General features: G+C 27.6%; 1 protein-coding gene and 1 long non-coding RNA gene across 9 annotated transcripts in view; one reads left to right on the top strand and one right to left on the bottom strand.

Annotated features, from left to right (window-relative positions):
- The window catches only part of Rab3-GEF (Rab3 GDP-GTP exchange factor), a 74,006-nt gene that overhangs the window by 9,728 nt on the left and 49,890 nt on the right, over positions 1-14,388 (bottom strand). For 7 of the 8 annotated variants that reach the window (XM_070110830.1, XM_070110827.1, XM_036371212.2 and 4 more), the window contains 2 exons: positions 4,095-4,167; positions 2,277-2,323 (listed from right to left, as the gene is read on the bottom strand). In XM_070110830.1, the coding sequence (XP_069966931.1) occupies positions 2,277-2,323; positions 4,095-4,167 (120 nt within the window). Of the gene's footprint in view, positions 1-2,065; positions 2,207-2,276; positions 2,324-4,094; positions 4,168-14,388 lie in introns of those variants that run through there. The other variant, XM_070110831.1, reaches the window with a different exon arrangement.
- Positions 9,818-11,741, top strand: LOC118682443 (uncharacterized). Its single transcript, XR_004978267.2, has 3 exons — positions 9,818-9,967; positions 10,534-10,644; positions 11,163-11,741. It is a non-coding gene; the product is annotated as an uncharacterized lncRNA (long non-coding RNA).

The following is a 14,388-nucleotide window of genomic DNA, read 5'->3' as shown; positions in this document are numbered from 1 at the left end:
TTCAAGCAAAAAACGCTCTATTTTCAATATTTTTTTTTCATATAAAAAAATTTTATTGAAACTTTTTATTATTCCGAATATAAAGATTCCCTCGGAAAAATGGTACTTCCGCATTGACAGCAGAATTTCTGACAGGATCATTAAAAGTAAAAAAAGTACGTGTTTGAACTAAGACCATTAACTAGGTATAGGACGGAGAAAAAACAAATAAAGTGAAAATTGTATTTTTGGCATTTTTGTTTTAAATAATTGTAATTGAATACAATACCTTGTAAAGAAAAGCTTAACCTTTGTAAAATTTCATTAAGATCGATTGAGTAGTTCGCGAGAAATCTTGACAACCGACTTTGAAAATACAGTTTCGAGAAAAACGCGTTTAAAGTTTTAAGTGACTATATACCCGACCTCGAAGGCGTAACTTTTCAGAGCCTCCAAAACTATTACTGGCATCAACTTAAGAATTTAAGACAATATTCTTGAGATGGCATAGAATTAAATAAGACAATAAATTTTTTTTTTGTTTTTTGAAGCCGTGAAACTCATGTAACCCCTTATCTCACATCGTGGCCTCCAAGTTCGTACGATTTAACACCGCTGGACTATTTTTTTGGGATTATGTGAAGTCGGTTGTCTACGCTGTTAAGTCCGAGATGATTGACCTAACTGAAATTTCTTCGAGCCAGCCGCGGCAGGCACTTTTCCGAAATCATTTTTAATGTATAATGGCCAAACCTTATCTTTATAAAAAAGTAAAATTTTTCGCCATAACATCATATGAAATATATCCAGCAAGTTAAATTTATTTAAAATCACAAAATATATTTCAAGAGCTTAATAAAATCGATATTATATTTTTTGCTTTTCAACGCTTCGTTTCGAGTCGTCAGTATTTATATCTTTATACTCGGCAAAATAGTCGAGTTTGTGTTGATGCTTTACAGGCATTTTTTTACTTTTGCGTGTATTTTTTTGATGTTCGCCTACAAAGGATTTTAGAGGTTTATAAATGTGCATATTTAAATTATTCAGAAAGTGATAATTTACTATATAATGAACTTTATTTTATGCTCTAAATTTCTGTACCACATGAAGTCATCTCTAAGAATACCTAAAAATAGTTTAACTGAGTAAAGTTTTTAAATTGATTTAAAGCTGCACTGCAATTTGAAAAGTTAGAGCACTTCTAGTGCACTTTGAAAAAAAGTATGGTTTATTTCACAACGAAACCTTTTTAGGATCTACTTAATAGGTTTCGATTTCAGATAAACTAAATTAGATTTTTTTTCAATATATTCGACGGTATATGAGTATAAGTCGAAGTTCTCTCAGCAGCTCATACTAAACTTTCACACTTTTTTCTAATATGAAAAGAAAACTTATGGTAAAATAGTGTCATTGCAAAAAATTAGACTCATAATCATATTCGTAACCATGATACAATAATTTGAAGGTGGTTTCATTTCTCTTTTCGTGCGCCTCTTATTCAGTATCTGGTGGCATATAATACCATATTGTCCATAATACTAGTTTAATCAGTTATTTTGTGTGGCTATGATCAAGGTTGCGAATTTTTTTAATAAAAAATTGTATATCTAGTTTTTAATCCCCGAATCTGAAAAACTATAAATTCAAAACAATTTTGTTTTTTATTCTAACTCTAAACTTCGGATTAACATTTTTTTCCAATCCGGTATTTGGGATTAAATGTTTTTTTTTCAATTCAGTTCTTGGAATTAGTTTTTAAAAACTTTAAAATTATTTTTAATTCAAATTTTTAAGTTATTTTCAATTCAATTATTTTCTTATTTAGAGTTTTAAGTCTGGAATTTTTCACAAAAGTCGTTGCTGTCATGCTGAAACACTTCCAAGGCAAACTCTACTATAAAATTAGGGGTGGAACAAATGTTTTGATAACCTAACCGTGTAAAAATATGATGAGCCCATTTTGTACACTGGTAATAGATATACATCATGTTATAAATACTCTTATGTTGTGCCTTGCTTTAAGAAATTATTAAATTTAGTAATGACAATAAATGATTCGACTTTTATACTCAAAAATATATATTATACATATGTATTATGACCAAAAATTATTGTTATGGGAAAAATGGAATGACAATGAACAATTTATGAATTTATAGACTTTTGTTATTATACAAGTTTGTTGCAAGCCCATTACGCGATTGATGATAAATGTCCTTAACTAAAAGGCTTTAAGTATTGTACAAACTTATGCGAGTAACTAAAGCCATTCATACACATTTCATACTTACCAAAGTTGATTTATATTTTCGTTGAATAAGATGCCGTGTTTTAGGGTCTGCAATGAAGAGTTATAATTTCTTTTTAAGACTTTAAATGATTACAGCACACTAAATTAAAAAAAAAACATATTTTTTTCATCTAAGTGGATTCCAAGAGTGTAAAATAAAATAAAACAATATTTATAGTGTGGAAAAGTACAGTTATAAAAGCTTTTTAAAGACGTACTGAAATCTGACTAACTGAAATGTTACTTGAAAATGTAATGGTATTTTTTGAACAAGATAAACTTAGTAATATTTGTGACACCTTTTGTAAAAAAAACTGTAAATTTGAAAAAAGTGTGCACTGTTTTAATCTCATTTGACGGGACAAAATTGTCGCAATCTTTCACGACTACCGAAACTGCAATATATTGGTAGAATTAACCTGGAAGCTAACACATATACATCGTACAACTCATAAGCTCTATGTGTAAGAAAGAGATGTTCATGCTTACATAAGTGTTTCGGTTAGATTTGTCAATTCGGCATTAAGAAACTAGTGGAAATTTTAACAGAAATCTCTGGTAGCGCTGTTGGGTAAATAACCGGAGAGTTAACCGATAGGTGGCTTGTAAGGTTTTTTCTAAACGACAAGTTTAATTTTTAAGTAACGTCACATTTAAAGACAGTCGTCAATAACTAATAAAAACGATTGAAATTTAATTTTTATAGAAATTTGCAATACCTAGTGATAAATGTCCTTACCGATGCATTAAAATGAATTGTCTCTATAAATGAATTTGTAACTTGCTGTCATTTGAGACATATTTCTTGACACATTGGACACAAAAGTCATCGAAATTGTACCGTATAAAGTTTAACCTAAATTAGTATATTAAACATTTTATTATATGTCGGAATATTACGACTCTAGCCCCATCCTTCGAACCAATTTAATTTGAATCAGATAAGAACTACCGACACCTATCTGACAAACTTTAGAACCCAATAATTATTACCGTAAGAAAAACACGAACTATAACAACTGTTGAACTTGTTTTTAAAATCCGATTTTGAATCGAAATTGGCTAGGAAGAATGTCGCCAAATATTATAGATATGTATGTATTGGCATACATAATACATATACATATATAGCTGTAGAAACATATTTACCCGCATCTAAAAAATCCACTTAAAGAATTTTGTTATTACGGCTACATAATAAAAACCTTAACACAGTACAATGCAAACTATGAATCACTTCACACTTTACATTTTGCGAAAACTTTATGTGAAGCCAATAACGTACACATGTACCTTACTAGCAAGTTTTGTATAGTCTTCTAGAATCACCGTCGTCCGTTGAGACTCTTTTAAAAAAGGTGATTCAAAAGTTAGGGCCAGTAGCCGCCATTAGGTATCAAAATATCATTTTAAACTTTTTTTACACATAAATTTAAACTTATTATAACTTAAAATAAAATATATTGAAACCTTTTTCTTTACTCTAAGAACTGCCAAAGCAAAGTAATTTTTTACGGCGCCAAACTGGCTTAATACGAGAATAGCAAACGCAGTCAATTTTGCTATGACATATAAAATAAATTCCGCCTGATTTTTGTATTCAGAAAAAAGTCCAAATAACTGATAAAGGACTAAATTAAATAAAAATTTCTCGAAAATAATTTATTGTTTTTTAATTTTTCAAAGTTATAATTTCCAAATATGTATTTGTTTTGCGCTTTTTAAAATAGTATTGCAAAACATATTTTTACCACATTGTAAGTGTTTTCAAATTTTCCACATTATTATTTAAAATTGAACATTTTAAAAAGATACTTACTGTACTCTTCCAGCACGAAAATGCCGCCCATCTGCGTGAAGCATTTTCGTATGTGATCCAGCCGCACGAAAAACTGCAATAACGGTAACAATATATTTAAAACAATTTAAATTGTTTTTCAATATACAGAAAAAATAATAATACTAAAACAATTTAATAGCACTTTATTGCATTATTACTTATTTATTGTTATGTGTGTGTGTAATTTTGTGGATTATATTCGTTTGAGAACATGACATGCAGTTTTAACTAATTATTAGAGTTATTGCTACCAAAAAACAAAAACAAAATTTTTTTGTTAAAACAAAAATAAAACAAAAATTCACTTTTTTACTAGCGAGCTATGCGCACTGCAGCTTTACAAAAATAAAACTAAGCTTTGCATACCAATTCACTTATAAGCGTTTCAACGCTCTGCTAATGCATTTACAAAAGCTTAAGTAAGTAGAGACTTAAGTAGCGGCGCTGCGACTAGTAAACTAGAATACGGTACATAGTTATACATAAAAAGCCATGGCATAGACGGATAGCTAAAGCAAAAGCAAAAAATTAAAAGCGCAAATAAACGAAAGCTTAATGAAAAAGCAGAGCAACAAGCCAATATTAACTAGTCGAGAAATTTATAAAATAATAATTTTTGAGCATAAAACTATGTACTTGTAGGCGAACACGCAGTAACGCAGCCATTTGCTGGCGGCTTGCGGTATTTCGAAGCAAGTAGGCACGCTTTTACTAATACCGTGCATGAGCAAAGCGTTTTGTAAATATATATGTACGAGTATGTATGTTTTTTAGCGTAGTGATATTTAAAAAGTCAAATTGATAGGGTAGAAAAAAAAAGTTGGCAGAAGCATTAAAAAAATATATAAAAAATAGCAACAATTGAAATTAAAATAATATATAGATATATAAAATATAAAATTAAAAAAGAAGAAATAAACAAAATTACAAAACTAAAAATGCTTAAAAAAGAATTTTATTAAATAAACAATTCTATGCTTATTTCATACTCCAAATGCATGTTATCATTTTAAGTATATAGAACATAAAAAAACGCAAGCTAGGGCTTAAATTCCAAAAAAAATGTATGATTATTTGTTGGATTCCATTGTTTTTTTTTTGGGGTTTAGCATAGTACAGGTATAATTCAATTCTAATTAGCACTTGTGAGATGGTCTAAAATCAAAAATATATCAAGAAATTGTCTTAAGCTATTAGGTAAGCTATAACTGTATGCTTTGGTGGTGACTAAGGCTAACAACAAAAATTAAAATCAAAAGTAACAACAAACAGCTTAAGTCTTATAGCCATTTATGATACTTATAATAGTGATTTGTATTGTTGTTGTTGTGAATAATTTACTTATGCATTAAAACTGCTTCTAAGTGACAAAAATATGCAGCCAGTGGAAAGCGTAGCATACTAGAGGGCGCTGGAAGTGATGAGAAGGGAGGGGTGAGCCTACAACGCAGTGAGTGTGAAAATTGTTTTACATATATAGTATGTATACACTAAGCGACAATTGAAAGCTGCTTTTATATTTAATAAGTAATTTTGGTGTAGTGTAGCGATATTTTTTTTAACTAGAGGCTTAAATTTAAATTAAATTAAATTAAAAACTTCAATAAAAATATTTTTACGTGTTTACGAGTTATCAGCACATAACCGGATTTTTTTAATATAAAATATATTAGCATTAAAATTGTTAAAATAAATTTGCTTTCTTTCATGTTTTTACTAAAGTGATAAATTTTAAGGTGCATGAAGGTGCAAGTATGAAAATTTTACTGTTCTATTGGAATATAATTTTTAAAAATTTTGTGTGTTTTTTTTAACCCATTTTCGAAAATTTTCTCGTAACGCAATTTGTTTAACGTAACGTGGTATGATGAATATTAAAAATAAGTTAAAATTCGTAATTCACTTTACTTGTATAAAAATAAAAATACTGAAATTAATAAAAATTACTTTTCCAAGTGTGTAAATGAAGCTATTTTTGTTTATAAGCTAAAACGAATCGCGCAATATTGATATATATCATTTGAGTTACTTGTTTGTTGTTGAGAAGTCTCAAAAATAAAGTAAATTGTATAAAAAATTTATCTAATTCCTACTATACCACACCAGCTTGAAGCCAAGAATGACAGAAACAATATTGTGACACAATATGTTATACAAGAAATAAACTGTCAAACTTTCATAGTAATAATAAGTAAATTAACGGCACTTTCATAATTTTTGTAGCGTTTTATTATTGTAAATAGTCGCTATCTCTATTTGACAGCGCTATATCAGATTTGACCCTTCTTTTCTACACATTTTTCTGCCTCAGTGGGTCAGTAAACATAGCAACCGCAGTTGATTTGGTGCGCCTTTCAATGGATAGTAACGAATAATTATTTAAAGTCAATATTGCTCTGTTAATTTTATGACTTAGAATCAATCTAAAATTCTCTTTCACATTTAGTAAAAGTGGCTGTACCAAAAATAGTGCGCTCAAACATTCGAATGTGTCATGAAGGAGCTTAAATTTTTTAAAGCATATCTGGTACAAGAGCACTAAATCAGTTCGAAGTTATCAGTTTCTGTGCAAAAAAAAATTAAACATAATAATACACCAAAACTAGCACATGTCTGTTTGCCTTCACTACACTGAAAAATTATATTATAGTGTCGATAATTATTTAATTCACTTAAAAAAAAATGTACTATATTTTTTCCGTGGACTGTTTAGGTACAAGTAATTCTATTATCGAACTTTTATCTTTTGTTTACGTATAGAAACTGAAGCGCACAACTTATAACAAATATTTAACTCTTAGTCACAAATGTTTGAATTCATTCTTTTAATTGCTTACTAAGTTTCAATTTACAACTGTGGCAACTCTCAATTATCGACTATTGTTCGTGTATACACATTTAATTACACCGCGATGTGAAGGTAATGGTTGTGGTTGCTACTTTTGAAGCTCAAATGGTTCAATTTGAGTAATAGTTATTAACGTGGTAGTAATTAAAACGAATGCTATAGAAAAGAATATCACTATTAATTTGGTTTACGATTTTTTCACGCTATATGTAAATTTATACATAAATATATAAATTTTTATTTAAACTGCTTAACTTGTAACTAATGAACTCGGCATGCGACAATACATAAGTCTTTTTTTTAATGTGTTGGCCAATAATAAATAGTACAAATTATATATGCAACAATTCGTATATGAAAATCTAATTACTTTTTAATAACTAAAACAAAAACAAACAAAATATGCTACTAAAAGTAAAAATAGTAAATAACTTTAAAGTAGTAGAACAATTTTTGGAGTGATAGAACGTTCGTTTTTAGCAATGCAAACTAAACTATGTATATATGTAATTACTTGTTAAATTTTGTAATCAAATACCTTTTTTTTTTTGTTAACGTACTTTTTAATAACTTTTCAAACGTCTGAAATAATGCAACTTTTTAACTTGCAACTACACGCTACAGGTAAAAAACTTTCTAAACAAACTAAATACACAAGCATACAACTCAAAACTGTAACACAAATTTGGTTTTGGGTTTTTTTTTTTTTTGTATGTTTTTCGTTTTTTTAATAACTTTGATATTTTTAAAATTGCTTTGCAATAACTCATACGGCAATAATAATTATTTACTACTAACGAATTTCAATTTTGTTTTAGTATTGTAATATATTTATGTATTTAACGCCATACATTCGCAACAAAGTATTTTAGGAGCAAATTATGTGTACGTTTTTAGTGCAACAGTTCTGTTGAAATGATAAATGGTATTTCCGCCGAGCTTTTAATTTTCCAAATAATAAAAACACATTTGCGCACATTTTCATATATGTACCTATAACAATATTTTCATATTAATTTTCAAATTCAAACGTTTCACCACCAATTTTACATGTTATAACGCTAGTTAAGTTTATTACTTTTACTTTTATTTAATTCCGATTACGAAGTTGAATATCAGTTGTAAAACCTAATTTTGGTAGATTTAATATTTGCTTTTTAACTGCCCTTCTCCGTTTTTACTTCCAATCAGCTGTTCACTATAATGACATTTGGTTATTACGGTTTGCAACTTGACTAAGTTCATTTACAGTAGTGCTTTAAACATATGCAACTGGATCGCTTAGTAGTTGTGCTATTTGTATCAAAACTGCTTTTCATTTACATATTTACATATGTATATATTTTCAATGTTAATGAAAAATTTTCTGAAAAATACTAAAGATATCACTTGCGGCTCCTCGGCAAGTGCTTTTGTTCATTCAAAAAGTATTAAGAATTTTTAATGTTTAGTATACAAATACTTTTTTGGGCGGATTCGGGAGATGGGGATCGGGGTTCGGGTTCAGGTTAGGAAAGCAAAATTCGATATTTATTTCTGGATTACATTTAATAAGCACATATTATCAACGTAAAACACCTACAGTTGAACCGGTTAATTTAACTATTTTCTCGTATTATTTACTCCTAAAGAAGAAATTGTGTCTGTTAAAAATTTCCTTCCAAATTACCGTAATTTTTCAAAAGAGCCAACTTTCCGACATACTGGATCCGCCCCTGCTGCACATGTAGCCAAAATATTTAGATTAAGACTGAATTACTATTACTACTACTAAATAAAACTGAAGAAGAAGCTGTTATTGTCTTTGAAGCTAGATAATGAATAAAATGTAATTTCTTACGCAAAAATCGATCACTTCTTTCAATTGATGACTAACATTACTAATTTATAACTAATTTAAGATCTTCAATTTATATGAGATATTTTATGTTGATCATAACCATTTCTCAAATTTCAGTGAAAGCAATGCCATTCAAATTTAAAGTATGCATTTTATTCTATTCGCTCTAGACTCAAACATAAAAACAGCCTTTTGATAATTTAAAAACAAATTAATAAATTATTCCCTGATCTATTAAACGTTGTAGTTGAAATCAAGAACTTGCTTTCAAGTTGATTATATAAAATACTTGACAAAACTGATTTAAATTGACAGCTAATCAATTCAAGTTTCAAGATGTCATCGTCAGGAATACATATTAAAATTCCTCAAAGTTTTGAACGAAATAAATAATTTAATAGAAAGATGAAACGGGAAGAAAAGAGTAAGATGAGGAAGGATCTCGTTATAGGAAAACCATTGATTTTGTGGTTTTTCAACTTCACATTTTTGCACTGCAGAAATTGATTAATATACTTTGATTTTGATATCATTCTATTGTTATAACGACAGATTCATGTTCACGATAATTGCATGGCTTTTGTTTTCAAAGCTATGTGATCAACCGTTTAAACTTGACTGATATCAATACGGCGTTCAAGTTCGAAAAGTATGTAGTAGAAAAGTGTGAGTGTATTGCAATTTGAAAGCAATTTCTTGATCGCGTAACATCTGGGTAACAGATGAGTATTTTATTACCAGTTTCATATGTTTTACACATCACTGTATGAAGTGTATTCTTGCTAAAAAAGATATTTTGATATTGATTTACTCGTAACCATTTAAAAAATTGAACAAAATATAAAGAAGATTTTCTATTAACAAATAAACAGCATAAGAAGAACTACTCATATAAATCATAATTCTAATATTTTTAATTGATTAATTAACTGAGTTCAGTCAAGCACAATCGCGACGCAACGTATCCTTGTTGCGAACCATAATTCCAACAGTGGAAGGCAAGATAGTAAACAAAAAAGATAATTAAACGAAAAAAATTTATTATGTATAAATTTACAAACAATTTGGTAGAGTTGCAGTAGTCTGAGCCTGAAACGCAGTTAAAACTTTCAAAACTCGGTGGAAGTAACGCATTAACGTGGTATCTTCAATTTAAAACAAAATGTAGGAAGCAGAAAAAAAATGATTATTAAACTAAAGTTTATTAAACTGAAAAAGAAGATAGTGATGAACAGTTTTAGAGCGAAATTAGCTAGTTAATAGCATTTGAAGTTGATTTTCCAAGCTACTACTACAAGCTGGTTTGGTGCGGGCAGCTTTATTTGCGGACTTTCTATTTACTAATCCACCGTAATTTTTTTTAATACTTTTATTATTATATACTTATTTTATTATATTTTTTTTATAGAATGGAAGTGAAATTAAAAATTATTTTTATATTTATTATTTTAGCAACAAAAAAATAATTTTCAATTTGTGCTGTGATATTTTTTTTTTAATTTTTAGTTGAGAAAATCAAGATATTTTTCGGCGTACCTAAGGGTAGTATTAAGGGGTTAGATTAGAAGTGATGAGAATTTTGAAGAAATACATTTTTTATTAAAGTAAGTTAGAAATATTTTCTGAAAATTAGAAGCAAATTCGACGAATACTTTTCGAGTTATTCATTAAATAGAAATACGTTCTCGCTTCTAGAAATTACAATATTTTTTTTGTCCGATTGATTTTAGGTGAATCTCCAAGGATTAGTAATGCTCACCGCAAGGAACTTCGCTTGGAACTGTATCAAAACAAACAGCCATTACATTTAAAATTATACATTTTTTTTTAAATTTTGTCAAGTAAGTCAATAAAATAATATAATTTATTGGCAAAAAAAAATTAGTAAAAATTTTAACTTTTTCATATCTCAGACTACACGTAACCCCTTAACCTACCATATAGTTTTACGTTGGTACAAAATAGAATTTTTCTTTAGACCTAATTTAACTGAATAAAGGTGTCATTTCTTGGCTTGAACTTCTCGAAAAATTAAGACGTTTAAAAAATATCTCATTTACATATCCTATTCACATACAAGTTGCGCCAAAGTGGTTTCACTTAATAATTAGTAAAGTATTTTCATAACTAAGTACCAGGATAAATTAGGATAAATTGGAAGAAATTTTAAATCAAATAAAAAATAAGATTAAACTTTTTGCATACATTTTTTTTAATTAAATAGTTTTGGCGTATGAAATACACAATTAGAAGTGAAAACTTAAAAAATAGTGCAGTTGAAAAACTTTTGGCTACTTACTAATTTGAAATGAATACTCAATATATAACATAACCATTTTCTATTTTAGATATTTTTTAGTATTTGCAGCAGTTTGGTGTCTAGAGTTTTCCCTTTACACGAAGAACTACGAAAGTTTGATAAAACAAATAAAGTTTTACAAAATAAATAGCTTAACTTAACGGTTTTAATTTAACTATTACTAATTAGCGCTGAACTAGTAGTTCTGCCGCTTCTCTAAAATGTTTACTAATTAACTATTTAAATTAGAACAACAACTTAAAAATGCGTACATTACTAATTTTTGAAAATTGTTGTGAAGAACATATATTTAGCAAGCGTGTGGTCAGTGAGTGAGCGTGTTTCGAAGACAGTTAGGCTTCAACAACTTATTTACGAGTAGTCTATTTTTGGTGACAGTAAGTTTTAGGCTTTACCAAATGAAAAATTTAAATAAACAAATTCAAACAAATGGCTTATATGTACTTAAATAGATATATACGAGTAAATAAAGGCTACTTTTTCATTCGAAACGAAACTAAAAATTGTATTTTTGTACGAGTTATGTAGCTTGGTTTTTGTTTAGAAGTCTTTTTTTAATTATTTTAAATTAACTTCACTTATATATTTTTTTTTGTTTTTTGGTATTTTAGGGAAATAAAATAATAACATTATCAGTACCTCGAAATCCTTTTAGAATTGCAAGTTTTGTTTGTTTGTTTTAGTTTTGAGCATTGAATGTTTCAGATAATTCACCAATCGAACGAATTCGAATACGAATACGTAGTAACGAGTAGTATCGAGTTAATCCAAAAGGAAGAGCGGCAGCGATCCGCAAGATATCAAAAAAATGAACAATGGTTATAAACAATAAAAAATTTAAGTAAACAATTAATTTGCTTAGAGTCTTTTTTACTAATTTTCTGTTAATTTTCTAACTGTTTTGCAAAATTAAAATAAACATGGTTAGTGCTTGTTTGAAAACTCAACAGTAGCGAAAAGTAAAAAATAATTTTTGAAAAAGCGCGTTAAGTAAATAATAGTAAAAATAAATAAAGATATGGAAAAAATATACGAATGCGCAAATGGGCATAGTAATTAGTGAAATTTAAACCTAACGCTCCTAATTAAATGTCTTAGTAAATAATACAGAATAAATTAATTGCAAAGTATTTAAGAAAAACTTTTAATAATCAGAGAAGAAGCTGACGAAAAATATCGCATGTACACAAGGACCATCTCAAAAGTTACCAATTTAGAGAAAATTCACAATTTCAGTGATTTAATTTTAAGTTTTAATATTGCAACAAACATACATATGCATACATATGTACCGTTATTTAAGCCATATGCAATGTTGGCTCCGAGCATTTAATGCAAAATAAAAAACACCGATGATGCATAAGGCTGAAATCGAAAATTAAGCTTATAATATTTTTTTTAGAAAATCAATTCTAATGATTATAAAATGTAATGGATTAAAAAAAATTATTTGTATTTTTTTATTAAAACTATTTACATGAAGACGCAGGGATTTAAATGAGTGTTAAAAGAGTTTAAAAAATTTGTAATAAAGCAACAAAGAAAAACCAGCTCAACTCCATATTTGTAAATATTGATTAATTTAAAGTTTTTTTCCAACAGCAGATTTTCTTATAAAAAAAACTTTAATTTTTGGACTCTTTACTTTAACAAAAAGTATGCGCTTTACAAAGTAAACTGTAAATATTTTTGTTTGCGAAAATTGCGAATTTTCTAAACTGCTTTAGTTTTAATTATACTTTAGTGCTTGTAAAGCCTTCCAAATAATTCTCAGTCCAACAGTTTTTTAATAAATTAATTTTGTATTTCTTAAAACGGCTTGAGTAACTTTTCCTATTCTCCACGCTGCTTAAAAGTTGAATATCAGTGCTGACTTGTTAAATAGATTAACTCCACTTAAGTTAAGGTGGTAAGTATTTGGATTTAAAATATGAACATAAATTTTAACAATATTTTTATTTACTGTCATTTGTTGTTTCCGAGTCGAAGCTGTTTTTTAAGTTTTAAATATAACAAAATATCGAAAAAATGTGTCAGAAAATTACTAAATATCAACATTAACCTAAGTTGACCCAAGCTATTTTAGTATACTGCCACATTTATGTATTACGTTATGACGTTCAACAATATGTGAGATTTTCTTGTTTTGAAATTCAATATATTTTAAATTTTAAGTAAAAACACAACAAGTAAATTAGGATTTGAGTTTGACGAATTCAAAGGCTTGTTCAAAAACTTAAAAAATCGAAAATTTATGTCAGTTGTAAGTAGTCATTTTACGCAACATTTGGCATAATAACAGTAAAAGAAAAGTTATATTCAAAAATTTAAAATAGAGAGGTAGAGCATAAGAAATAGTAAGTTAAATAGTGGCACAATAGATAGAGATAGCGAAAATATGTACTTTTACACGTTTACATATAGTAATTTATATTAGAATAAAAATATTTAATTGCATTAAAAAGCCCTAAAAATTTAATTTTCACAACGTTGTTTCGGGTATTTTAGTTTTTTTTCATAGTTTTTTTTATTTCTAATATATTTAAATTTTTTATTTTTTATATTCCTAAAATTTGTTTCAAATACTTTTTTATATTTCTAAAATAATTTTTTTATATTCCTTTAAATTTTTTTTCCTGCTAACCGCATTTTATTTGCTTTGCGTTCACCAATTTTATTTTTGTATATATAGTAAAAAGAAGGTAATCAAATAATAACAGTAATATTTATGAATGGTGATAATATTAAATAGCAAATATTATATTATAGTAACTGTTAGTAAATAAAACTTGTAATTGGTAATTAATAAATATGAATTAGTATTTGGCATTCAGTACATTCACTAGCAATCTATAATTATTTTATTTGCTTTGCAATAATATGATTTACTTTAAAGGATATAAGACAGAAATTATTAAAATAAATAAGTGGATTTTTATGAATTTTCTTAAGTGCTCCTACAAGTGAAATACCATAAAAGATTTCGAGATAAAAAAAAGTAAATGTAAGTTTATTGTTTAATTATAACAAGCTACGTACAAGAATTCTTTATGGAGAATTTAAAATAAAGAAATTAAAACAAACAAAACAAAAAAAATAAGTGAAAATTGCATATTTATATCAATATCTCTCTGTTGAGTTCAACCTTATAATTTTTACAAACTTTATGCTAACTTAAAGGACAAACCCCAACAGCCAGCGCCTAATGGCCCATTCACATACAAGAGGAAAGGGTATATCGGAATTGTCGCTATACTTTCCGTGC

This window comes from Bactrocera oleae, chromosome 5 (genome assembly GCF_042242935.1).
Source record: "Bactrocera oleae isolate idBacOlea1 chromosome 5, idBacOlea1, whole genome shotgun sequence".
Lineage (NCBI taxonomy): Eukaryota > Metazoa > Arthropoda > Insecta > Diptera > Tephritidae > Bactrocera > Bactrocera oleae.
Note: the sequence above shows the minus strand (reverse complement) of the source record. Positions and strands in the feature narration are given on the sequence as shown.